Source organism: Ambystoma mexicanum, chromosome 3q (genome assembly GCF_040938575.1).
Source record: "Ambystoma mexicanum isolate Mex_15411 chromosome 3q, UKY_AmexF1_1, whole genome shotgun sequence".
In the NCBI taxonomy this organism is placed as follows: domain Eukaryota; kingdom Metazoa; phylum Chordata; class Amphibia; order Caudata; family Ambystomatidae; genus Ambystoma; species Ambystoma mexicanum.
Window position 1 is genome coordinate 1224058511 of NC_090926.1, and position 26352 is coordinate 1224084862.

General features: G+C 45.7%; 1 protein-coding gene across 2 annotated transcripts in view; it reads left to right on the forward strand.

The window, feature by feature from the left end:
- The first annotated feature begins 3153 nt into the window (after positions 1-3153).
- MAST1 (microtubule associated serine/threonine kinase 1) overlaps positions 3154-26352 on the forward strand; it is a 1484042-nt gene continuing 1460843 nt past the window's right edge. Inside the window, exon 1 of one of the 2 annotated variants that reach the window (XM_069604134.1) lies at positions 3154-3266. In XM_069604134.1, the coding sequence (XP_069460235.1) occupies positions 3228-3266 (39 nt within the window). In that variant the 5' untranslated portion in view covers positions 3154-3227. The remainder of the gene's footprint in view (positions 3267-26352) is intronic. The other variant, XM_069604135.1, reaches the window with a different exon arrangement.

The window sequence follows — 26352 nt, forward strand, 5'->3', positions numbered from 1 at the left end:
CCCAGAAATCCTTATTAACCTTTAAATGAAGCCTCTTAGCACTCTCTTAATGCAGACGATACTCGGTTGTACATGAGAGTAAATAGCACGCAGGACATCATCTGTCTCTGCGATTACCTAGCCATCATCCAGTCCTGGATGTAGACCGCATGACTCAAACTAAACGCATCCAAGACAGAATTCTTCCTCATTGTTTATGCCCGCTATAAAACAACTTGTCCACTAATGGCTCATTGATATGCGCCTAGAAGGATGTGATCAACAACTCTCAGACTCAGCAAAATCCTTAGGCTTTACCATGGATAGTAGCATGTCCTTCCAGAAACACATAGCCAAGGAAGCCCAAATAGCCTGGCTCAGAATCTCTATCCTTTATCGAACCCTTCATCCCTCTGTAGGACTTCCGGACCGTAGTGCAGGCCCTTGTGGCCTGGCACATCGATGGAGGAAATAATCTCCTGCCAGGGCTCCCAGTTGCTTGCTTGGCTCCCCTAAAAGTAGTCCACCACGCTGCAGCATGTCTTATTATGGAGCACAGAAATATGACAGAAAGACCACCATCCTATGCAAACTACATGGGCTTCCACTCCAAGCCAGGATACTGTTCAAGACTGCATATTTCATCTACAAAGCAGTCACGAGTAACACACCAGCGTACCTGGCGGCTAAACTCCACATATGTGGTGGCAAACTCTCCTTGCACAGCAAATCGACAAACTGGCTTGAATCACAACTCGTCCACAAAGAGAGGACACACAAACAATCGTCTTGTCATGCATCCGCCCTCTGGAGCGCGATCCTGTAGTCAGCTCGGAATGCCCCACAATTCTCCAATTTCGCAAAACTCTCAAAACAGGGCTCTTTCAACAATACCTGACCAAGGACTAATTCCAATGGACGCACATAACGGCGCACAGACCTCACAGTACTGCGCTCTGCTGCTCCTGCGCTCAGACCGTGCTTTGAACAAAAAAATTAAATAATAAAAGAATGTCAAATCAAGGTTCTATAAAAAGGGAGACTTTAAACTAAAAATACACACTAATAAAAAGACTTAATAACTCAGCCCTGGCAATGAGGGCACAGACTATGCAGTCTTTTGAATAAAAAGGGCACTCTAGGGCTGAAGAAATGGCAGAGGAGAAATAGATTCTGCCGCAATGTTCAGGTTCAAAGTATATGCCTTTTAAAAAGTTAAAGAGTGGAGTCTTAAATGTCACTAGAGCCCTGACAGTTAAATGAGTCACTAGAAAGCAGGCTGACAACAAAATGATACCAAACGGTTCTGGCCAGTGTAACTGCATGTTTTCCTAGACCAACATATGAAACCAGATATGGTTTATATGTATTTATAATTATAATGATTTATTAATCTGCCACTAGGTCTTGGGGTACACAATTATCGAAAATGGATCAGGGTTGCCCACTGTTAAAGGAAGCCCCCGGCTGTTGGAATGTTGGTTCTAGCAGGCTGTTTGCAGGAACGCACTTTACTGTGTAACTGCTAAACTGCAAGGCAGAGGCTGGTGTTGTTGGAAGACCGTCCCAGCAGAGATAGATGTATGCACTGTACTTGTCAGCAAGGGGCTTAAGAAAGTGCAGTCTGATCAGTAGATCTCGCACCCTATTTTCTCCATAGTCCGACACCGGACAGAGACGACTAAGAGAGGGCTGCAAAGATATGTGATAGAAATGAACTAAGGGGAAAGAAAGAGAAGCAAAGTGAATATCAGGGAAAGCGGGAGATGGGGGATGCATGGAAAAGAGTTGCTATCCTAGGGGATAGGAAAGGGAGGTTGCAGAGTAATAGGGGATAAAAGAGGAAATGGGAGCAAGAGTAGCAGGGAGGAGAAGGAAGAACTATGGAGGGAGAGTGCGAATACGTCGAGAGGAATAGACAATTCTCCTCCTCACCGACCCTGCTGTCTTTTCGGCTGTTGTATCATACATTCTCCCTTTTCTCTTGTTTCCTTCTCTTGTCCTCACTCTATACCTCATTTCCCCTTCCTCTGTTTCCTTGAGGCCTGCACTATGTATCGCCTTCCTTCTACCAATGTTTCCCAATACCTTCCCCTTCTCTCTGTATCTCCCTCCTCTTCTTTCTGTATCCCTCTCATCCGTCTCTCTGTATCCCCCTTCTCTCTGTATCCCTCTCCTCTCTCTCTGTATCTCCCTCCTGTCTCCGTATCCCTCTCCTCTCTCTGCATCTCCCTCCTCTCACTGTAGCCCCCTTCTCTCTCTGTATCTCCCTCCTCTCTCTCTGTATCTCCCTCCTCTCTCTCTGTATATCCCTTCTCTCTATGTATTTCCCTCCTCTCTCTGTATCTCGCTCCTCCTCTCTCTGTATACCTCTCCTCTCTGTATCTCCTTCCCCTCTCTGTATCTCCCTCCTCCTCTCTCTGTACATCTTTCCTCTTTCTGTATCTCTCTCCTCCTCTCTCTCTATCTCCCTCCTCTTCTCTCTGTATCTCCCTCCTCCTCTCTCTGGATCCCTCTTCTCTCTCTGTCTCTCTCTCCCCTTCTCTCTGTATCTCTCTCCTCCTCTCGCTGTATCTCCCTCCTCTCTCTCTCCGTATCTCCCCCTCTCTATATCTCCCTCTTCTCTCGGTATCTCCCTCCTCTCTCTCCGTATCTCCCCCCTCTCTCTATATCTCCCTCTTCTCTCGGTATCTCCCTCCTCTCTCTATCTCCCTCCTCTCTCCGTATCTCCCTCCTCTCTCTGTATCTCGCTCCTCTCTCTCTGTATCTCCGTCCTCTCTCTGTATCTCCGTCCTCTCTCTGTATCTCTCTCCTCCTATCTCCGTACCTCCCTCCTCTCCCTGCATCTCTCTCTTCTTTCTGTACCTCCCTCCTTCCTCTCTCTGTATCTCCCCCCTCTCTCTACATCTCCCTCCTCTCTCGGTATCTTCCTCCTCTCTCTCCGTATCTCCCTTCTCTCTCTGTATCTCTCTCTGTATCTCTCCTCTTTCTGTGTCACCCTCCTCTTCTCTGTGCATCTCCTTCCCTGGTCCCTATCCCCCTCGCCCGCTCCCTGTGTCCCCAGAGGACCGTCTTTGCTCCCCTTGCAGTGTCGCCCTTCTCTCCATCTGTCTGTGGCTTCCTCCCCGGCTCTCTTTGTATCCCCCGCCCCTCCCCTCGGCCTCGGCCCTGCCTCTCCCTCCCCCCGCCCGCCTGCTCCCTGCCTCTCGCTGGGGGTTATCAGCTTTGCCTTATTGCCGCTACATGCCATGGATGATTCCGGCATCATAAGACGCAGGAGGCTACAGGTAAAGGCTCGGCCTCCTCCCATCTCTTGCCCCGTGCCCCCACCCTCCCCGAAGCATGCCCCGTGTGCCCCATCCTTCGCTAGATGTGAGCCGGTGCCAGGCTCCCTCTCCCCGGATGCGAGCAGCGGCCGGCGCCGCTCCCCTCCGCGCCCAGGTCCGACGGCCCCTGTCTTTGTACCTCGCACGCAGAGCATCACCCGCGCCTGGGGCCGACCCTGTGCCCGGGCAGGTGCAGGCCGGGGACCCGGCGGGTGGGTCTGGGAATTCACCGCCCTCCCCCCGGAGAGATGCCTCCGAGCAGAGACACGCTCCGCTGCTTGGGGCATCTCTTCTCCATGGTGTGTTCTTTACTCAGGACACAGCAATGCCAGGGCAACAACCAGTTCTAGGATAAGCAATAATGCCAACATCGGGGCAGAGCAAGGCCAGCCTTGGGGTACAATAATGATATAATAGTGTTCGGGTCGAATAAGGTCAGCCTTGCCCTCGACTGTACCCGAAAACATGAATGCCAGCCTTACAACAGTGCCTGGCATGTGGTAGAGTAATGTCAGCCTTGCAACAGTGCTATCCTTGTGGTGGAGTAATGTCAGCCTTGCAACAGTGCCAGCCTTGTGGTAGAGTAATGTCAGCCTTGCAACAGTGCTAGCCTTGTGTTAGAGTCAAATCAGCCTTGCAACAGTGCCTGGCTTGTGGTAGAGTAATGTCAGCCTTGCAACAGTGCCAGCCTTGTGGTAGAGTAATACCAGCCTTGCAACACTGCCAACCTTGTGGTAGATTAATGTCAGCCTTGCAACACTGCTAGCCTTGTGGTGGAGTAATGTCAGCCTTGCAACAGTACTAGCCTTGTGGTAGAGTAATGACAGCCTTGCAACAGTGCCTGGCATTTGGTAGAGTAATGTCAGCCTTGCAACAGTGCCAGCCTTGTGGTTGAGTAATGTCAGCCTTGCAACAGTGCCAGCCTTGTGGTAGAGGAATACCAGCCTTGCAACACTGCTAGCCTTGTGGTAGAGTAATATCAGCCTTGCAACGCTGCTAACCTTGTGGTAGATTAATGTCAACCTTGCAACACTGCGAGCCTTGTGGTAGAGTAATGTCTGCCTTGCTACAGTGCCAGCCTTGTGGTGGAGTAATGTCAGCCTTGCAACAATGCTAGCCTTCTGGTAGATTCATATCAGCCTTGTAACAGTGCCTGGCTTTTGGTAGAGTAATGTCAGCCTTGCAACACTACTAGCCTTGTGGTAGAGTAATGTCAGCCTTGCAACAGTGCCAGCCTTGTGGTTGAGTAATGTCAGCCTTGCAACACTGCTAGCCCTGTGGTAGAGTAGTATCAGCCTTGCAACAGTGCCTGGCTTGTGGTAGAGTAATGTCAGCCTTACAACAGTGCCAGCCTTGTGGTAGAGTAATACCAGCCTTGCAACACTACTAGCCTTGTGGTAGAGTAATATCAGCCTTGCAACACTGCTAACCTTGTGGTAGAGTCATATCAGCCTTGCAACACTGCTAACCTTGTGGTAGAGTAATATCAGCCTTGCAACACTGCTAGCCTTGTGGTAGAGTAATATCAGCCTTGCAACGCTGCTAACCTTGTGGTAGATTAATGTCAACCTTGCAACACTGCTAGCCTTGTGGTAGAGTAATGTCAGCCTTGCTACAGTGCCAGCCTTGTGGTGGAGTAATGTCAGCCTTGCAACAATGCTAGCCTTCTGGTAGAGTCATATCAGCCTTGTAACAGTGCCTGGCTTTTGGTAGAATAATGTCAGCCTTGCAACACTACTAGCCTTGTGGTAGAGTAATGTCAGCCTTGCAACAGTGCCAGCCTTGTGGTTGAGTAATGTCAGCCTTGCAACACTGCTAGCCCTGTGGTAGAGTAGTATCAGCCTTGCAACCGTGCCTGGCTTGTGGTAGAGTAATGTCAGCCTTACAACAGTGCCAGCCTTGTGGTAGAGTGATACCAGCCTTGCAACACTACTAGCCTTGTGGTAGAGTAATATCAGCCTTGCAACACTGCTAACCTTGTGGTAGAGTCATATCAGCCTTGCAACACTGCTAACCTTGTGGTAGAGTAATATCAGCCTTGCAACACTACTAGCCTTGTGGTAGAGTCATGGCAGCCTTGCAACAGTGCCAGGCATGTGGTAGAGTAATGTCAGCCTTGCAACAGTGCCAGCCTTGTGGTTGAGTAATGTCAGCCTTGCAACAGTGGAGGCCTTGTGGTAGAATAATGTCAGCCTTGCAACAGTGCAGCCTTGTGGTAGAGTAATATCAGCCTTTCAACAGTGCAGCCTTGTGGTAGAGTAATATCAGCCTTTCAACAGTGCCAGCCTTGTGGCAGAGTAATGTCAGCCTTGCAACTGTGCCAGCCTTGTGGTAGAGTAATATCAGCCTTGTGGTAGAGTAATATCAGCCCTATAATATATAGTGATGCCAGACCTAGGATATGATCACGCCACCCTTAGAATGCCATAATGCCAGCCTGAGGGTAGAATAAGATCAGCCATAGGATAGACTAATGCCAGTCCATGTATGTTATAATGCCAGCCTTGTATGTCAGCCTCAGGATAGAACAATGGCGGCTTTATAGTAGAATAATGCCACTCTTAGGACAGAGCACTGCCAACCTGGGTAGAGTAGTGCCTAAAGTAGGAGAGACTAGCACCTACTTTGGGATAGAATTATGCTATCCTTAAGATAGAATTATGCCAGCCTCAGGGTAGAACAATAGCAGCTTTAGAGTAGAATAATTTAGGATACGGCACTGCCAACCTTGGGGTAGAGTAGGACAGACTTACACCTACCTGGTGATAGAAGTATGCCATCCTTAGTACAGAAAAAGGCCAGATTGAAGGTGAAACAGTGCCCATTTGGTTTGGTACTGCAGCCATGGGGGTGGAACAATGACACGCGCTAGCCTTAGGGTACAATCATAGTGCCACCCGTGGGGCGGAAGGATGCCACGGTACAAGGCCGGCCTTAAGCTAAGAAGGCGCCAGGCTTACGATAGACTAATGCCAACTTGAGGATTCCCTCATGTCAGCATTGGGATAGACTATGCCAGCCTTGTCAATAGCAGCATTAGAATATCTTCTATGAATGGATAGATCAAGCGTGAGCCTGGCTGGGCACCTACAGAGCACTGCGTAAAGGGGACACATCCAGGGAGTTACAAGTCGGGGGCAGAGGGGGGGGGTCTCCCCAGGGGAGAAATGGGCTGAGTGGAGCGATCAGTGATTAGTGAGATGATCTTTGTAGAGTCCTTCCTGAAGTGTAGGGGAATCATCACATCATTGGCTAATTGTATTGATGCCAGCCTGTGGGTAGATTTATGTGACTTTACGGCTGGATGCTGACCATTAGGATAACATATTGGCTGCTCTAGAGCAGACAATTGGCAGCCTTATGGCAGATGAATCCCAGCTTTATGGCAGACCTATGCCAGCCTTGGGAAAAACAGTGTCAGCATTATGACGGACTAATGCTGGTCTCATATAGGTTCACTCCCGCCTTTGGGATAAGCTCATGACTGCCTTAATATAGACTAAAGACAGCCTCAAATTAGCATAATGCCTGCCTTAGGATAGAAAATGCCCTCCTTATGGAAAACATGTCAGATTTAGGTGACATTAGTGAAAGCTATAGGTTAGGATATTGGCAGACTTTGGATAGCATAGTCCCAGCCTTTGGGTATAATGAGGCCTTCTGTAGGGCAGAAGATTGCCATCCTTGGCATGCAGGAAGGGCAGCCATCGGTTAGTATAATGCCGGCCTGGGATGTGAATAGAGCCAGCTGTGAGCCACCATAAGGGAAGACAAAATCCAGGCGTAGAGTAGATTAATGCCACCATAAGGGAAGACAAAATCCAGGCGTAGAGTAATGCCAACATAAAGGAAGAGAAAATCCAGGCATAGAGTAGATTAATGCCACCATAAGGGAAGACAAAATCCAGACGTAGAGTAGAGTAATGCCACCATAGAAGAAGACCAAACCCAGGCGTAGAGTAGATTAATGCCACCATAAGGAAAGATAAAATCCAGGCATAGAGTAGATTAATGCCACCATAAAGGAAAACAAAATCCAGGAGTAGATTAATGCCACCAAAAGGGAAGACCAAATCCAGGCGTAGAGTAGATTATTAATGCCACCATAAGGGAAGACAAAATCCAGGCGTAGAGTAGATGAATGCCACCATAAAGGAAGACAAAATCCAGGCGTAGAGTAGATTATTAATGCCACCATAAGGGAAGACAAAATCCAGGCGTAGAGTAGATTATTAATGGCACCATAAGGGAAGACAAAATCCAGGTTTAGAGTAGATTAATGCCACCATAAGGGAAGACAAAATCCAGGCGTAGAGTAGATTAATGCCACCATAAAGGAAGACCAAATCTAGACGAAGATTAGAGTAATGCCACCATAAGGGAAGACAAAATCCAGGCGTAGAGTAGATTATTGATGCCACCATAAGGGAAGACAAAATCCAGGCGTAGAGTAGATGATTAATGGCACCATAAGGAAAGACAAAATCCAGGCTTAGAGTAGATTAATGCCACCATAAGGGAAGACAAAATCCAGATGTAGAGTAGAGTAATGCCACCATAAGGGAAGACAAAATCCAGGCGTAGAGTAGATTATTAATGCCTCCATAAGGGAAGACAAAATCCAGACGTAGAGTAGATTAATGCCACCAGGCGTAAATAGATTATTAATGGCACCATAAGGGAAGACACAATCCAGGTTTAGAGTAGATGAATGCCACCATAAGGAAAGACAAAACCCAGGCGTAGAGTAGATTATTAATGCCACTATAAGGGAAGACAAAATCCAGGTTTAGAGTAGATTAATGCTGCCATCAGGGAAGACAAAATCCAGACGTAGAGTAGAGTAATGCCACCATAAGGGAAGACAAAATCCAGGCATAGAGTAGATTATTAATGCCACCATAAGGGAAGACAAAATCCAGGTTTAGAGTAGATTAATGCCACCATAAGGGAAGACAAAATCCAGACGTAGAGTAGATTAATGCCACCATAAGGGAAGACAAAATCCAGACGTAGAGTAGAGTAATGCCACCATATGGGAAGACAAAATCCAGACGTATAGTAGATTAATGCCACCATAAGGGAAGACAAAATCCAGACGTAGAGTAGAGTAATGCCACCATAAGGGAAGACAAAATCCAGACGTATAGTAGATTAATGCCGCCATGAGGGAAGACAAAATCCAGACGTAGAGTAGATTAATGCCACCAAGCGTAAGTAGATTATTAATGGCACCATAAGGGAAGACACAATCCAGGTTTAGAGTAGATGAATGCCACCATAAGGAAAGACAAAACCCAGGCGTAGAGTAGATTATTAATGCCACTATAAGGGAAGACAAAATCCAGGTTTAGAGTAGATTAATGCTACCATCAGGGAAGACAAAATCCAGACGTAGAGTAGAGTAATGCCACCATAAGGGAAGACAAAATCCAGGCGTAGAGTAGATTATTAATGCCACCATAAGGGAAGACAAAATCCAGGTTTAGAGTAGATTAATGCCACCATAAGGGAAGACAAAATCCAGACGTAGAGTAGATTAATGCCACCATAAGGGAAGACAAAATCCAGACGTAGAGTAGAGTAATGCCACCATAAGGGAAGACAAAATCCAGACGTAGAGTAGAGTAATGCCACCATAAGGGAAGACAAAATCCAGACGTATAGTAGATTAATGCCGCCATAAGGGAAGACAAAATCCAGGCGAATTAATGCCAGCTTTACAAAAGAATATAACCTGCTTTAGAATATTGACAGTTTTGCAATAGTATAGTAGCATCCCTGGGTTAGTAAAATGTTTTGTATTAGTGCACTGCACTGCCACCCCTGGGTTAGTATAATGTTAGTTTTGCAATAGTACGGTACCACCCCTGGGTTAGTACAATGCTAGTTTTTCAGTAGTGCAGTAGCATCCCTCGGTTAGTATGTCAGTTTTGCAATAGTGCAGTAACATTGCTGGGTAAGTATAATGTCAGGTTTGCAATAGGGCAGTGGCATCCGTGGATTAGAGTAATGTCAGTTTTGCAATAGTGCAGTAACATTCCTGGGTTATTATAATGCCAGTTTTGCAATAGTGCAGTGGCATCCGTGGATTAGAGTAATGTCAGTTTTGCAATAGTGCAGTAGAATCCCAGGGTAAGTATAATGTCAGTTTTGCAATAAAGCATTACCATCCATGGGTAGTATAATGTTTGTTTTGGAATAGTGCAGGACCATCCTTGGGTTAGTATAATGCCAGTTTTGCAATAGTGCTGTGGCATCCTTGGGTTAGTATAATGTCCGTTTTGCAATAGTGTAGTGGCATCCTTGGGTAGCATCTTTGCGTTAGTATCATGTCCGTTTTGCAATTGTGCAGTAGCATCCCTGGGTTAGTATAATGTCAGTTTTGCAATAGTGCAGTGCCAACCATGGGTTAGTATAATGATAGTTTTGCAGTAGTGCAATGGCATCCTTGAGTTAGTATAATGCCAGTTTTTCAATATAGCAGTACCACCCTTGGGTTAGTATGATGTTAGTTTTGCAATAGTGCAGTTGCATCCTTGGGCCAGTATAATGTCAGTTTTGCAATAGTGCTGTAGCGTACTTGGGTTATTATAACGTCAGTTTTGCAGTAGCATCCTTGTGTTAGTATAATGTCAGTTTTGCAATAGTGCAGTAGCATCCGTGGGTTAGGATAATGTCAGTTTTACAATAGTGCAGTACCACCCATGGTTTAGTATAATGTTAGTTTTGGAATAGTGCAATTCCACCCGTGGGTCAGTATAATGTTAGTTTTGCAATAATGCAGTTGCATCCTTGGGTCAGTATTATGTCCGTTTTGCAATAGTGCAGTGCCAACCTTGGGTTAGTATAATGTTAGATTTGCAATAGTGCAGTAGCATCCCCGGACTAGTATAATGTCAGTTTTGCAATAGTGCAGTAGCCTCCCCGTGCTAGCATAATGTCAGTTTTGCAATTGTGCAGTAACATCCCTAGGTTATTATAATGGCAGTTTTGCAATAGTGCAGTAGCATACCTGGATTAGTAGAATGCAGTAGCATCCCTTAGTTAGTATAATGTCAGTTTTTCAATAACGCATTACCACCCATGGGTGGTATAATGTTTGTTTTGGAACAGTGCGGTACCATCCTTGGGTTAGTACAATGCAGTAGCATCCCTGGGTTAGTATAATGGCAGTTTTGCAATAAAGCATTACCACCCGTGGGTAGTATAATATTTGTTTTGCAATAGTGCAATGCCACCCTTGGGTCAGTATAATGTTAGTTTTGCAATAATGCAGTTGCATCCTTGGGTCAGTATTATGTCCGTTTTGCAATAGTGCAGTGCCAACCTTGGGTTAGTATAATGTTAGATTTGCAATAGTGCAGTAGCATCCCCGGACTAGTATAATGTCAGTTTTGCAATAGTGCAGTAGCCTCCCCGTGATAGCATAATGTCAGTTTTGCAATTGTGCAGTAACATCCCTAGGTTAGTATAATGTTAGATTTGCAATAGTGCAGTAGCATCCCCGGACTAGTATAATGTCAGTTTTGCAATAGTGCAGTAGCCTCCCCGTGATAGCATAATGTCAGTTTTGCAATTGTGCAGTAACATCCCTAGGTTAGTATAATGGCAGTTTTGCAATAGTGCAGTAGCATACCTGGATTAGTAGAATGCAGTAGCATCCCTTAGTTAGTATAATGGCAGTTTTGCAATAAAGAATTACCACCCGTGGGTAGTATAATATTTGTTTTGCAATAGTGCAATGCCACCCTTGGGTCAGTATAATGTTAGTTTTGCAATAGTGCAGTGCCAACCGTGGGTTAGTATAATGTTAGATTTGCAATAGTGCAGTAGCATCCTTGGGTATGTATAATGACAGTTTTGCAATAGTGCAGTACCACCCTTGGGTTAGTGTAATGACAGTTTTGCAATAAAGCAGTACCACATTTTGGTTAGTATAATTATCGTATTGCAATAGTGCAGAAGCATCCCTTGGTTAGTATAATGTCAGTTTTTCAATAGTGCAGTGGCATCCTCAGTTAGCATCCTTGGGTAAGTATACTGACGTTTTTGCAATAGTGCAGTAGCATCCTTGGGTTAGTATAATGTCAGTTTTACAATAGTGCAGTAGCATCCCTGAGTTAGTGTAATGCCAGTTTTGCAATAGTGCTGTGGCATCTTTGGGTTAGTATGTCCGTTTTTCAATAGTGCAGTGGCATCCTCAGGTAGCATCCGTGGGTTAGTATAATGTCAGTTTTACAATAGTGCAGTAGCATCCCTGAGTTAGTGTAATGCCAGTTTTGCAATAGTGCTGTGGCATCTTTGGGTTAGTATGTCCGTTTTTCAATAGTGCAGTGGCATCCTCAGGTAGCATCCGTGGGTTAGTATAATGTCAGTTTCGCAATAGTGCAGTAGCATCCGTGGGTTAATATAATGTCAGTTTTGCAATAGTGCAATGCCACCCTTGGGTCAGTATAATGTTAGTTTTGCAGTAATGCAGTTGCATCCTTGGGTCAGTATTATGTCCGTTTTGCAATAGTGCAGTGCCAACCGTGGGTTAGTATAATGTTAGATTTGCAATAGTGCAGTAGCATCCTTGGGTATGTATAATGAAAGTTTTGCAATAGTGCAGTACCACCCTTGGGTTAGTATAATGACAGTTTTGCAATAAAGCAGTACCACATTTTGGTTAGTATAATTATCGTATTGCAATAGTGCAGAAGCTTCCCTTGGTTAGTATAATGTCAGTTTTTCAATAGTGCAGTGGCATCCTCAGGTAGCATCCTTGGGTAAGTATACTGACGTTTTTGCAATCGTGCAGTAGCATCCCTGGGTTAGTATAATGCAAGTTTTGCAATAGTGCTGTGGCATCTTTGGGTTAGTATGTCCGTTTTTCAATAGTGCAGTGGCATCCTCAGGTAGCATCCTTGGGTTTTTATAATGTAAGTTTTGCAGTAGTGCAGTAGCGTACTTGGGTTAGTATAATGTTAGTGTTGACATATTTTAATTTTTTTATTTAGTGTCTTTAGGGTGCATTTAGTTTCCTTTCACGCTACCCTTAAAATGTATACAAAACAGAGATAAGCACATAATATACCATATTACAATGTATTTATTTATTTGGTCATGTGTATAGCGCACCAAGCCCAGGGGCATCTAGGTGCTTTTCATTGTTGTTTGCTGTGGTGATAGATTACAAGTGTACCACAAAATTTACAGAGATGTTTAGTTACTTACAGGTTTCCATAGACAGTTGCATTACTTACATGTAATACAGTGGTTACATATGTTGCACTGGATGCAGGATTAAGCGGGTGCAGGTCGGGTGTACATTTTATATGTATATAAAACGATTCTTTCAATCTAAAATGAAAAACGTAATTTCATACAACAATTTCCTTAATAAAATCAAATCGATCGTATCACTTAAAAATTGGGTGCAGCAAATGTATCTTTGACCAAACATGGCAAGGCCTATGCGGAATATAGCCTACTCCAAAACTGATCAGAGCCATAGTGAACAAATTTATCATATCCACTTTCATAAAGATCGAAGTGAGGAGGACAGATGGTCAGAACATGACGTGCTGTTTCAATTTTAACCCCACACAGGCGACATTTGTGCTCCCCTCTCAGGATTCTCCTCCAAGCTTCTGTATTTGAGAAAACCGGTAGCAAATCGCACCTGTAGAATAAAACGTATCAGGGCAGGGAGTTGAACACAACCAGGTATCTCCTCGAGAAATCCCCAAATAGCCCCTGGTGTTTATAGACTACATATTTGTGCATCTCCGACAACCTTCCCAGCGACTTACGACTCAAGTTCACCAAAAATAAGAGGACATCCTGGGCCCCATAACAGAAAAGATTAATATCCTGACAGTGACTTTACACCAGGGATTCTAAGTATCTAAAACATGTACTACTAGTCAGACGATCACCATGTGCCTGCGTGCTATATAGGAGAGAGTCAGTTGCTTTCCAATTGTATCTTATGTCCACCCCCAATTTACAAGTGGCCATTTTCCATAGAGAAGTAAGTGATTGAAGCCCTAACTCAAGTCTCAGGGCCTCCACAGGCACTGCCCTGGGTAGGCTCAGTAATGAACGAAGGATTTTTGCCTCCAGTTTCCAATTTCGGTAACCAATGGACCGCCTTATGAGGAAAACTACTCGGTATAACGGACACCCTATGCGCAATACACATCGCCTTAATTGATTTACCTCCATTTTGAGAGATAACCTTTCTTATCAGCTATTTGCACCAAGGCTTGGTCATAACTCTTTCTTCCAAAAAGGCAAAAGACGACGTTACCTGTATAAGCGTGCCGAGATACTTGTAGACTGGGACTTGTTCAAGGCGTTCCTGGTTCAACATCCAGGTGAAGGAACCACTCCCGTAGGGCTTTCTACCACAAGTCATCATTTTAGTCTTTTTGATATTTTTTGTCAGGCCGTTTATTTTGAAATGATTTTGTAAAGCGTTCAAAGACCACTGCAATCCAATTGCCTTCCTGTCCATAATGACTGTATCATTGGCATACATTAAACATAGTTTAAAATTTGCCATTTAGAGGAGGAAAGTTGGTTGTGGCTTTTAAAGCCAGGTCTAAATCATACACATAAAGATTATAAAGCAGGGGTTGTAAGGACCAGGCCTGCTTAAGGCCCACATTTGTGGGAAAGTTTCCCGATAGTGCTGCTGCCTGGGAGAGTCTAACTGGCACATTTGTATCCCTGTATAAAAGTTTTATAAATAGTGCAGTAGCATCCCTGGGTCATTATAACATTAGCTTTGCAGTAGTGCAGTACCATCCTTGGGTTTCTATAATGTTAGTTTTGCAGTAGTGCAGTGCCATCCTTGGGTTCGTATAATGTTAGTTTTGCAGTAGTGCAGTTCCATCCTTGGGTTTGTACAGTTAGTTTTGCTGTAGTACAGTGCCATCCTTGGGTTTGTATAATGTTAGTTTTGCAGTATTACAGTACCATCCTTGGGTTTCTATAATGTTAGATTTTCAGTAGTGCAGTACCATCCTTGGGTTTGTATAGTTAGTTTTGCAATAGTGCAGTACCATCCTCGGGTTTCTATAGTTCGTTTTGCAGTAGTGCAGTACCATCCTTGGGTTTGTATAATGTTAAGTTTGCAGCAGTGCAGTGCCATCCTTGGGTTTGTATAGTTAGTTTTGCAGTAGTGCAGTGCCAATGTTGTGTTAAAATGATGCCATCCTACAATCTTCTGAAAAAGTCTACAGGTGCGTCCTTTACTCCACCTCGCGTCTATTGGCTGTGCGTGTTGCCGTCACATCCTTTAGCCTACCTAGGGGATTCTGTCAACCGTGTGCACTACATCCACACCACTAAGTTTCCAAAGGTGGCCTAGAGGTCATGTGCTATACTTAGCAAATCCTGGTGGCCATCCAGGGGTCTAGAGGCTAGGTATGCTTCGTCCATGCCTGTGAGCATCCCACCCGCACCCTAAAGCCTACAGAATTGGTATTTAACCTATGTTTAAGTCCACTCAGTGGTCTTAAAGGCCATGAGCATCACATCCACGTCAGGGGCGTGTCCAGAGTATTTTCACTGGCGTGGCCCAGCTGGGGCACTGATTTATGCAGGGGTGGCATGAAGTACCTGCGCCCACACACATAATGATCATAGTTTAGGATAATGGGGTGGCCAATCAGATTCCAGGGGTAGCACGTGCCACCCCAGGCCACTCACTCCCTGGACACGCCACTGGTCCACGTCCTCAGTTGCACCCAGGAAGCCCAGACACGTTGAGCACCCCATTTTTATCACGAGCGCCCCTGTTATGATTACATGGCATTTGCTACATGCTGATCTGTGAATGGTGTGTCCTCGCTGCCCTGTGGGCTGTCTGGGTGAGCAGGTCTGAGATTGTAGTAGATGCACTAGACATGGCACAGCAGAAGACCGTGGATATAATGAGTTCATTTTCAGGCAGACAGCTGGACTGCAAACGCATTGAGCTGATAATGGGAGAGTAACAATATGACAAGCCTTTCAGCATTCCATGATAACATTGCTTGCATCAGCACAGACGTCGGCCCCTCACCATTACCTTGCATCGCGGGAATGCATGCAAGTTTCCATGTGCTGGGGTGGGCCGTATTCAAGGTTTGGGCTAGTGCTATGCGAGTGACTGCTTAGATTGTTTCCTGGCCGACTGAGTGTGGCTTCAGTAGAGGGGGTCTGCTCGGGTGACTGCAGGTGAGGGCCCTAAGTGCAGCCCCCTCCACACCCACACAGGGCCAGAAAGAAGCACTTGACAAAGGTTGGACACATTGTATGCATGCTTAGGTGAAATGCTTGGCTTCACAGACTACATCAAGTGAAAGACATAGGTGTGCTTTAAATTCAAAAGAACAATTTGGGAATTATGAACATGTTTTTTTAAAAGCAGTGGAACTATTGTACAAATAAAAGAAGTAGCACTCTGTTCCCCTTTGTTCTTGCTCGCCTCGACCTCCACCTACAAATCTATCTGCAGAAGGAATGCTTTTTAGCATCTCGGTAGCTCTGGGCAAAGCCATGCATGCTTTGCTTTCTGTCCCATTCATTCTTTGCTCAGCCACTGGCAGAGCCTTGTATTTGTATTTGTTTTATTTGTAACGCGCATCTTTAGGCCCGGAGGCATCAGGGCGCAACTTTAGACATGGTTACATAAGCATACATATATACAAAACTTTTAAACAGTGCAAAGTATTCAGGGCATACATACATCAATATACATATTTACAGAGTATAGATTAGGGCAGGCGTTATCCTGGGGCAGGCTCTCACGAACATAGGAGGTCCAGAATCAAGACTGGTTGAAAAGCCAGGATTTAGTTTTGGATTTGAAGGCACTAAAACCTTCTTCAGATCTGATGGTGAGAGGGAGGGCATTCCAAAGCTTGGAAGCTAGGACGGGGAAGCTAGATCCACCTGCTTTTTGTAGTTTGAACCTAGGGATGGTTAGACAGTGGGTCTGGGCGGTTCTTTGCGGGCGGGTAGGCGCATGGCGGGATAGCCGGCTGCAGAGATACAGGGGGTGGGTGGGACTTGGTTGGCTAGGCATTTGTGGGTAAGGCCTAAGACTTTCAGTGAGATCCTCTGTTTGACCGGTAGCCAGCATAAATTGGATCTAGATTCCGAGATGTGGCGGTTACGCGGGATGTTTAAGGCCGCTCTAATGGCGTTATTCTGGGTGATTTGCAGTTTGTTCAAATTCTCTTGGCTAGTTCCTAGGTAGAGGGCGCTACCGTAGTCAATTTTGGCCGTGATGAGAGTTCTGGCCAATGTGACCGTGTTAGAGGTGGTCATGAATGGCCTGCAAGCTGCAATGAGTTTGCAGGTGTAAGCTGAGGAAGATCTGACTGCATTGTTTGTCGGGATAGTGATAAGGTGGCGTCAAGGTAGACACTTAGAGTTTTCATGTCTTTCGAAACTTGGATGGTGTTGCCATCGATGATAAACGATTGGTAGGATGGCTCAAGTTTACTAAGACGTTGCATAGTGCCCAGGATGAGGAGCTCAGTCTTGTCATCGTTGAGGCATAACTGGTGTTGTGCCATCCAAGCTTGGATGACCAGGTAAACATCGTTCAGGGCCTTAGTGTCAGCTAAGTAGTCTCCAGTGATGGCAATGAGTATCTGAGTGTCGTCAGCGTAATTCGTACAGGAGACACCCAGATAGTCAAGTGCATCAAAGAGCGGTTTTGTAAAAACATTATAGAGCGTTGGCGACACACAAGAGCCCTGGGGGATGCCGCAGTGAATAGGGGAAGGATCTGCAGAAAAGACACGGATAGATCTATTACACAAGAATGATTTGGTCCAGGTCGTAGCTGATGGTGAGAAATGGGCGGCCGAGTGAAGATGCTTGCATAGGATTTGGTGATTGCCCAAATCGAAAGCCGCAGAGATGTCAAGTAGAAGTAACAAGGCAAGTTTGCCGTTGTCCTTTAGAACTTCAATTTGAGTTTTTAAGTCTAGTAGAGCTGTCTCTGTTCCGTGTCTGGGGCGGAAACCAGATTGTCTAAGACCTAGAAGATTATTGGCTTCCAGGTACTCTTGGATTTGCAGGTATGCTGCACGGTCTAGAATTTTTAACAGGAACGGGACAGTAGTAATGGATCGGTAGTTCGTAGGTATGCTAGGGTCGAGGGAGAGTTTTTTGAGCAGGGGGATCACCCATGCATCCTTAAGGTTGTCAGGGATAGTTCCAGTTTTAAAGGAGGCGTTGATAAAGGATGTGCTAAATGGGGCCAGATCGTGGGCGGATTCCTTAATAATTGGGGCAGGGCAGGGATCGTCCTGGCAGTTTGATCCTCAGGATAATGTTTTCTACCTCCGCAGTGGTGAGCGGTGAGAAGGCAAATCTTTTGCATTTGGGCAGGTCATGGGAGAGGGCCCCTGCTGGGGCCTTGAATGCCACAAGCAATTTTTGTACTTCGTGAAAGAAAGTCAACTTGATACTGCTTATATTGAGTTTAAAAAAAATGTACTTTTATGAATTCTGCTGTTCGCCAACCAAGAAATTATATGAAATTGGAACAGTTCAAACTCCAAAGACCAATGAGGATACAGTTGATGTTTCTCAGGGGCGCTGTGTCTGAACTGACACGTGTACTTTGTATCTATTCTACTGCGCAATACACTTATGACTGTACCTTTGTTTGGTCTTTTCCACTTATGCTCAAAATCAAGGGGTATCAAGAGGCTTTTTGGGGACCCTCTGAGCAAAGCATGTAGGGGATATCGAGATGTACAGCAACCGCATAGTCATTAAACGGCCTGCATTTTCATGGTTTGAGCGCACTCTTGTTGCAGGGAAGTCGTCCCTGGGAGAGGGATAGCACACTGTAGCAACATTGGGTTCTCTCTGATCATGGCTATTAGACACGTCAGTGGTCTGTGCTCCTTTTGGACCCAAACATTGACCCCAAACCTTTACGTACAGAATTCATTAAGAGCCCAGACTATAGCAAAGTAAGCTGTCTCCACTGTTGCCCATGTATGCTCACGAGTAATTGGACGTCTGCTGATTATGGTTACTAAGTGCCCAGATCCATACCCACTGAGTTGAGAGAGGACTGCACCTAGACCTAAGTTGTATGTGTCTGTATGGTCAATCCAATCCTGTCCAGAATCAGGTGATTTGAGTATCCAAGCTTCACACAGAGCATTCTTGAGAGACTCCAAGGGTACCTAACCGCTGTCAGGTTATTTCACAACAATTAGCTTTTTTTTGTAGCCGCGACAGAAACACTAGAGAGGAATAACAAACAATAGTGTAAAATGCACACCACATTGCAAGATATTTATCAATCCGTTAACTCATTCAGGGTGAGGGGAGAGAAACGACCCTGGCCCAAGGTCGAACATAAACAAGACAGACATGTGTCACAAGCATGAGGACACTCGCGTCCCCGGCACGCCTACTATACTTGACAGTCAATTATTAGATGAATTTCAACAATGTAAAAAAGATTTGCTCAAGATACAGTTGTTTAAGGCGATATTTCACGTGCAGTAAGTTTGGGTAAAGTTATTTGATGTAATCATAAAATAAATCACAGGAACAATAATTCTGTTGAACGTATTTCCGGTACTCCCCTTCTTCAGGAGCAATCCACATAATATTCTTCATATGCCACTCAAAGTAGAAATCTACAGACCAAGTAGAAAATAATACGTTTAGTTTTCCATTCAATCCAACTGTTCAGTTGTCAAAAGTAAAGAGTTAATGCGAGCAAAGCAGCACAGTATCTACCATAGCGCATTTAGGCCATTCACCTGGAGAGGCTCTTGGCCCCGGACACATTAGTCCGAGTATTCACCCTAATGTTCAGGGAATCGATCAAAGATTTCATAGAGGGATCCATCCACTCTGGGGACCAGAAGGATAAAGGGGGGCTAAATCCACTATCTAAGACCCTATGCATGGTAGCCTGCGGATGCTATTATAATATTGTATGCCAATCTCTAATGTCGGTTGTCTGCTGATAACTTGCCTCTCTGCTTTCACAAGCTGATCTCGAATGTTCCTGCCCCTTTTATACACGATCAGTGTTGGTTTTGGGGAAACGCTTTTTAGTTGTGTGTCTAATTGGATAAGCCTCCAGTTTTTCTTCATCAGTCTAGTAACATAGCTCTGGCTTGATTATCACCTGTCTTTGGCCTAGGGATAAGGCGATTTTCCCTTGACTGTTGACTTCCCTTGGCATGTGCAGCATTGATTATATCCATAGGATAGCCTCTCTGTTGGTATCTCGTGGTCATTCTGTCACTTTGGGTCACAAGGGTATCCTCATTACAGACTATCCTCTTCAGTCTTAAAAATTGACTGTATGGGAGGTTGTCTTTAAGATGTCGAGGGTGATGGATAAGTGTCACGAAGAGAGATCAATGGAAGATATGGTCCCGTTGGAGATCCCATTAAGTCCTATTTCTACCTTTCTTCTGCAGTCTAGTTGTTACGTACACCTCCCTTTAAATTCATGGTAGCCACGCCCCCTCGGCGCGTTGCAACTGTGTTGCAGTTCTACGCTCTCTGGTTCTCTCGCAGTTCCAGCTTCCTTCGTGCATACATTGGCCTTTGTTTTCGCCCTTGTGGACTTTAATTCTATTTTCGTCTTCCGTGCATTTTTCTGTGCACGTCCGTTTGTTTTTGTTTCCTTTCACTGCCGCCGCGTTTTGGCTTCTAACTTACTGCCTGTTCCCTCTTTCTCCACGCTCCGCCTGATTTAATGACACTGTTTACTTTCACTTTTCTGTACTGCTCTTGCTTGCTTTCCCCTGCTCCGCCTTTCGCTCTTCTCTTACTTTTCTAATCCCTATTTACTCTCAGATGCTTCCGAGTTCCACTGAGTCGCTCTGCCTCTCGTTTTAATTTCTACACCATTCGGTAAGATTTCTGATAGCTTTCCTTGGGTTTGTTTCACAGGTATTGCTTTTTTCCTTTAAGGCGCTTGATTGTTTACACTATACCTAGCTTTCTTTAGCCCTTTTCTCAGCTCTGGGATTTTTTCGGGTTCCTCCTTCCTTTCTGCTTATTCCTTTCCGGGGCGACTTACCCTCTTGGAATTGTTCCTCCAGTTACCCTCCAGGTTCAACAGGAACTACATTTCCCAAGCCCCCTCCTGCTTCCTGTGGTAATATTCTACCGACTCTCCAACATACCTGCTTTCAATGTGCTGCAAGTCAGGAAAGGACAAGTAAAAACTCCAACACTCCTCCATCTTAATACAGAAGAACAACAGGGGTTTTTTGTGCCGCTGGCTTTTTCCACTTCTTGGACTGCGCAGGGCGATTGTCATTTCTGTCGCTGTCTGATTTTCAGCACGGCAATTGTGGGAGCTCCCAGAACAGACCTTATCGCTTCGCAAAAAAGGAACTCCTGATAAAACTGCAACGGAACTCTCCGGATCTGATCTGTCTTGCGAATCGGACACTGAAGTACAGATGAGCCCCACTTTTGATGACAGATTGCAACGCCCAGATATGGCCACGGCAGAACAAGTCCAGGAGTTTCTAAATGCAGTTCAAAGCCTATCCCTGGAGGTACAGGGAGTAAAGGCAGAAAACGCGGTTCTCCGCCAGATGGCAGCTGCCCGAGAAGCCCACCAAGCCGACCTACCACCTTTGTGTTTAGCAGTTGGAAAGTTTGACGGAGCATCCAAAAAAGTTAAGGAGTTCCTGGATGCCTGCATGGTGTATTTCACCTTTAGACCAGCTACCTACGCATCCGATCGCACCAGAGTGGGCTTCCTTATCTCCAACATGATAGGAAATGCTCTTGCATGGGCCACCCTACTGGTCACGTCCAATAATCCTGTCTTACAAGACTACAACACATTTACTACCCTTGTCCGACAGACGTTTGAAAGACAGGAGAACGGAATTTCTGCAGGTGATGCCTTGTTTGATATCAATCAAGGGTCGATGGATCTTTTGTCTTATATTTCGACCTTCAAAAGATTGGACGCATAAGTCGGGTGGCCAGAGCCAGTGCAATACACAGCATTCAGAAGAGGCTTGCATGAGGACCTGAAGGATGAGCTGGCATGCGTACCTAGACCCACTACCTTGGCCGATCTCTTTACTCTAGTCCTTCAGATAGATTATCGGATATCGGAACGAAGATCTGAGAGAAAGAAGAGCCGAACCCCGACCTGTTTCTGGACCCTCCTCCTCTCTGCCCCAGTCGTCGAACCGAGCCGGTGAAGAACCGATGCAAATCAGCATGGCCAAGGGACCTCTTTCTTCCACAGAAAGAAACCGACGCAGAGACAAGGGTTTATGTTTGTACTGTGCCTCTGACTCCCACCTTTTGAGGTATTGCCCTGAAGTTCCTCCACGGCGTTGGGGAAATGAAGGACCCCGGTCTTAGAAGGAGCCGCTTTCCGGAGTTCAGTGGATGGCTCACCTTGTGCGCAAACATCAGGAGAGAACTCTCGTCTCATGGTTCTTCAAGCAACCCTACACTGGAAGAATCAAACCAAAAAGAAGGTTTTAGCCCTCATTGATAGTGGAGCAGCTGGAAACTTCCTTGATATCAATTGGGCTAAACAAGAAGGTATCCATCTTGTCGACAAGCTAGAGGAGGAGAAGGTAGAAGGTGTGGATGGCCGTCCTTTAAGTTCTGGTCCCATTGTTCAGGCTGCATTTGACCTCCAGCTTTGCATCTCTCATCATCAAGAAACCCTCACCTTCGATGTGATAAGAGCAGCTCACTTCGCAGTTATCCTGGGTATCCCTTGGCTTCGCAGGCACAATCCTACGATCAACTGGTCTCTCAACACCCTAAAGTTTGATTCTGAATACTGCGGTCAACGGTGCGGTGCTCTGACAGGATGGAAGGAGCTGCAGTGACTTTCCCTTCCTTCTCATCAGATTCTCTTCAGGTTCACAATATCCATCCCATCTTTCAAGACTTTGCCGACGTGTTTGACGACAAGATACCCAAGGACCTGCTCCCCCACCGACCAGAGGACTGTGCCATAGACATTCTGCCGGGGTCTTCAGTTCCTTTTGGACGTATGTTTTCCCTTAATCATTCCTGAAAGGCAGGCTCTAAGGGTGTATCTTGATCAAAACCTACAAAACGGTCTGATACGGCCATCTAACTCCCCAGCCGGGGCTTCTTTATTTTTCATTGCCAAGGAAGATTCCAATGAATTACGTCCTTGTATTGACTATCGGGGCCTGAACAAGATCACAGTGAGGGATCGCTATCCGATGCCTTTAATAAAAGATATTTTGGAAGCCGTAGAGGGATCACGTATGTTCAGTAAACTAGACCTTAGGGGTGCCTATCATCTCCTCAGGATCAAACAAGGGGACGAATGGAAGACGGCGTTCTGTACTCCTTTCGGGCTGTTCGAATACCGGGTGATGCCATTCGGCCTGGTCAACGCCCCGGCAGCCTTTCAAAGGTTTATGGACCATCTTTTTGCTGATCTTCTGTTTATCTCAGTTATTGTCTACTTAGATGACATCTTGGTCTTTTCACGACATCCTCACCAACATCAGGCTCATCTCACGGAGGTCATGCAATGTTTACAACGTCATTGACTTTTTTGCCAAACCGGAAAAATGTCTCATTGCAGTTCCGTCTGTACCCTGTTTAGGATTTATCCTATCCGAACATGGAGTTGAGATGGACCCAAAGAAGGTTTCAGCAATTCTTGCTTGGCCCGCTCCTTCTAATGTGAAGGAGGTGCAAGCCTTCTTAGGTCTCTCAAATTTTTATAGAAGATTTATTGTCAACTTCTCAGAGCAGGTGTTGCCCATCACAGCTTTACTAAAGAAGGATGTTCCTTTTGTTTGGAATTCCTCAGCGGAACAGGCTTTTCGAGGTCTGAAGAAAGCCTTTTGTTCGGCACCCATCCTTAAACAGCCTGATCAGAGTCAGCCTTTTATAGTCAAGACTGATGCCTCCGGTGGAGCCTTGGGGGCAGTGCTTAAACAAGATCATAACGGAGTGGAACACCCGATCGCCTATCTCTCTCGCACTCTAACTCCTAGCGAGAACAACTACTCTGTAATTGAGAAGGAATTACTGGCCATGAAGCAGGCCTGTTCTGACTGGAGACATCTTCTGCAAGGGTCAAGACATCCGTTTGAGATACGCACCGACCACAGCAATCTCAAGGTGCTACAGCAAATGGAGGGCAGGAACTCCCGCCAAGCCCGATGGGCATACTTTTTTGCTCAATATGATTTCTTCATAACGTACCTCCCCGGCAGCAAGAACATTCTAGCAGACAGTTTATCTCGCAGTCCTATCTCTTTCACTAATCCGCCCTTTGAAGGAGAAGTGTTGTTTCAGGAGGTTCGATTCGTACATGTCATTTCGAAATTCCTACTAGATGTCAAGAAGGCCTCTCCTGGAGCACTGAACCCACTTCCCAGAAGTTACAAGACCGATTGACCACTAAGGAAGGCTTATGGTTCTATCAAGGAAGACTATTCATTCCTGATACCAAGTTGCGAGCACGGGTCATTCACTGGGGTCATGAGTCACGGATCGCGGGGCACAAGGGTGTCCTGGCCACCTCCAATCTCATCAGTCGTATGTTCTGGTGGCCTAACATGCTTTCTGACATCAAGTTATATGTGGGATCTTGCCCCATCTGTGCCAGAAGTAAGGGGCATTCATCAAAACCAGCGGGTTTGTTGCATCAACCAAGACTACCCAACACCATGGTCTCATATCTCTACAGATTTTGTGGCGGATCTTCCCATTTCACAAGGATGCACGGTGTTCACGGTCACAATAGACAGTTTCAGCAAGATAAGCCATTTTATACGCTTGAAGGGGTTTCCCTCTGTTCCTGAAATGGCACAGGTATTTCTGAGAGACGTGGTACACCTCCATGGCCTCCCAGAAACCATCCTTTCAGACAGGGGTTCTCAATTTACTTCAGCATTCTGGAAGACTTTATGCAAACTTCTAGCAGTAGAACAAGCTCTCACCTCTGGATATCATCCTCAGTCCAACGGACAAACCGAGCGACTCAACGCAAATATGGAGCAATATCTGCATTGCTTCACCAATGAACAACAGAACAATTGGGTATCTCTCCTCCCCATGGCGGAATTTTCTTATAATAATACCGTTCATTCTACCATCAAGATGTCACCCTTCTTCTGTGTTTTTGGTCACCATCCCCGTTCCTTTCCCTTGAGTAGTTTTTCCAGTTCTTGTATACCCACTGTGGACTCTCTCCTCGAAGACATTGCGAGGGCGCAAAGGAATTCACTCACTAACTTACAGGAGAGTCGCATCCGATACAAGCTCCAAGCAGATTCTCATTGCACTCAGATCCCAAATTGGCAGGTGGGAGACAAGGTCTGGCTCTCGACAAAGTACTTACTTAGATGGTCTCATCCTTCCAAATTGGCCCCAAAGTTTTTGGGAGCTTTTCCTATCACTGCCCGCATCAATCCGGTGGCCTTTCGACTGAGGCTACCCCTCCAGCTCAGCCGAGTCCACCGGGTCTTTCATTCCACATTGTTAAAGACCTACCTCCCTGATCCCCACCATCGGAAGAAGACCTTCAAGTTAAGGGACAAGAAGCCGGATCCGGAAATCTATGAGGTGGAAAGAATTCTGGACTCGAGCTACTACAGAGGTAGACTACAGTAATTGGTTCGCTGGAAAGGATACTCTCAGGCAGAAGACTCTTGGGAACCGGTAACCAACATTGCTGCCCCCAGATGTTTACGATGGTTCCATGCCCTACATCCGAGTAAGCCCGGGGCCGTCGCCCCAAGAAGGGGGCATACTGTCATGAAGAGAGATCAATGGAAGATATGGTCCCGTTGGAGGTCCCATTAAATCCTATTTCTACCTTTCTTCTGCAGTCTCGTTGTTACGTACACCTCCCTTCAAATTCATGGTAGCCATGCCCCCTCAGCGCATTGCAACTGTGTTGCGGTTCTACGCTCTCTGGTTCTCTCGCAGTTCAGCTTCCTTCATGCATACATTGGCCATCGTTTTTGCCCTTGTGGACTTTATTTCTATTTTCGTCTTCTGTGCATTTTTCTCTGCACGTCCATTTGTTTTTGTTACATTTCACTGCAGCCGCATTTTGACTTCTTACTTTCGGCCGGTTCCCTCTTTCTCCACGCTCCGCCTGATTTACTGGCACTGTTTACTTTCACTTTCCTGCACTGCTCTTGCTCACTTTCCCCTGCTCCGCCTTTCGCTCTTCTCTTACTTTTCGAATCCCTACTTACTCCCTGGTGCTTCCGAGGTCCACTGAGTCACTCTGCCTCTCCTTTTCATTTCTACACCATTCGGTAAGATGATAGCTTTCCTTGAGTTTGTTTCACAGGTATTTTTTTTTTCCTTTAAGGCGCTTGATTGTTTACACTATAGCTAGCTTTCTTCAGCCCTATTCTCAGTTGTGGCATTTTTTTGGGTTCCTCCTTCCTTTCTGCGTATTCCTTTCCGGGGCGTCTTACCCTCTTGGAACTGTTCCTCCAGTTACCCTCCAGGTTCAACAGGAACTACATTTCCCAATCCCCTTCCTGCTTCCTGTGGTAATATTCTACCGACTCTCCAACATACCTGCTTTCATTGTGCTGCAAGTCAGGTTAGGACAAGTAAAGACTCCAACACTCCTCCTTCTTAGTACAGAAGAACAACAGGGTTTTTTTATGCCACTGGCTTTTTCCCCTCCTTGGGCTGCGCAGGGGGATTGTCATTTCTGTTGCTGTCTGATTTTCAGCACGACAATTGTGGCGAGCTCCCGGAACAGACCTTATCTCTTCGCAAAAAAAGGAACTCCTGATAAAACTGCAACGGAACTCCCCGGATCTGATCTGTCCTCCTGCAAATCGGACACTGAAGCACAGGTGAGCCCCACTTTTGATGACAATAAGATACGGAAGGGAGTTATTCACGTCGGATGGTTTACAGAATATATTAGTTGATATAACTATGTCAATCAACTCCAGTTCTACATCTAGAAAATTCTGTTTGGGTGTACGCCATAGTAAATTTAATCCATTGGTGTATGGAATTTAAATATTCAAGAAAGTCATTTAGT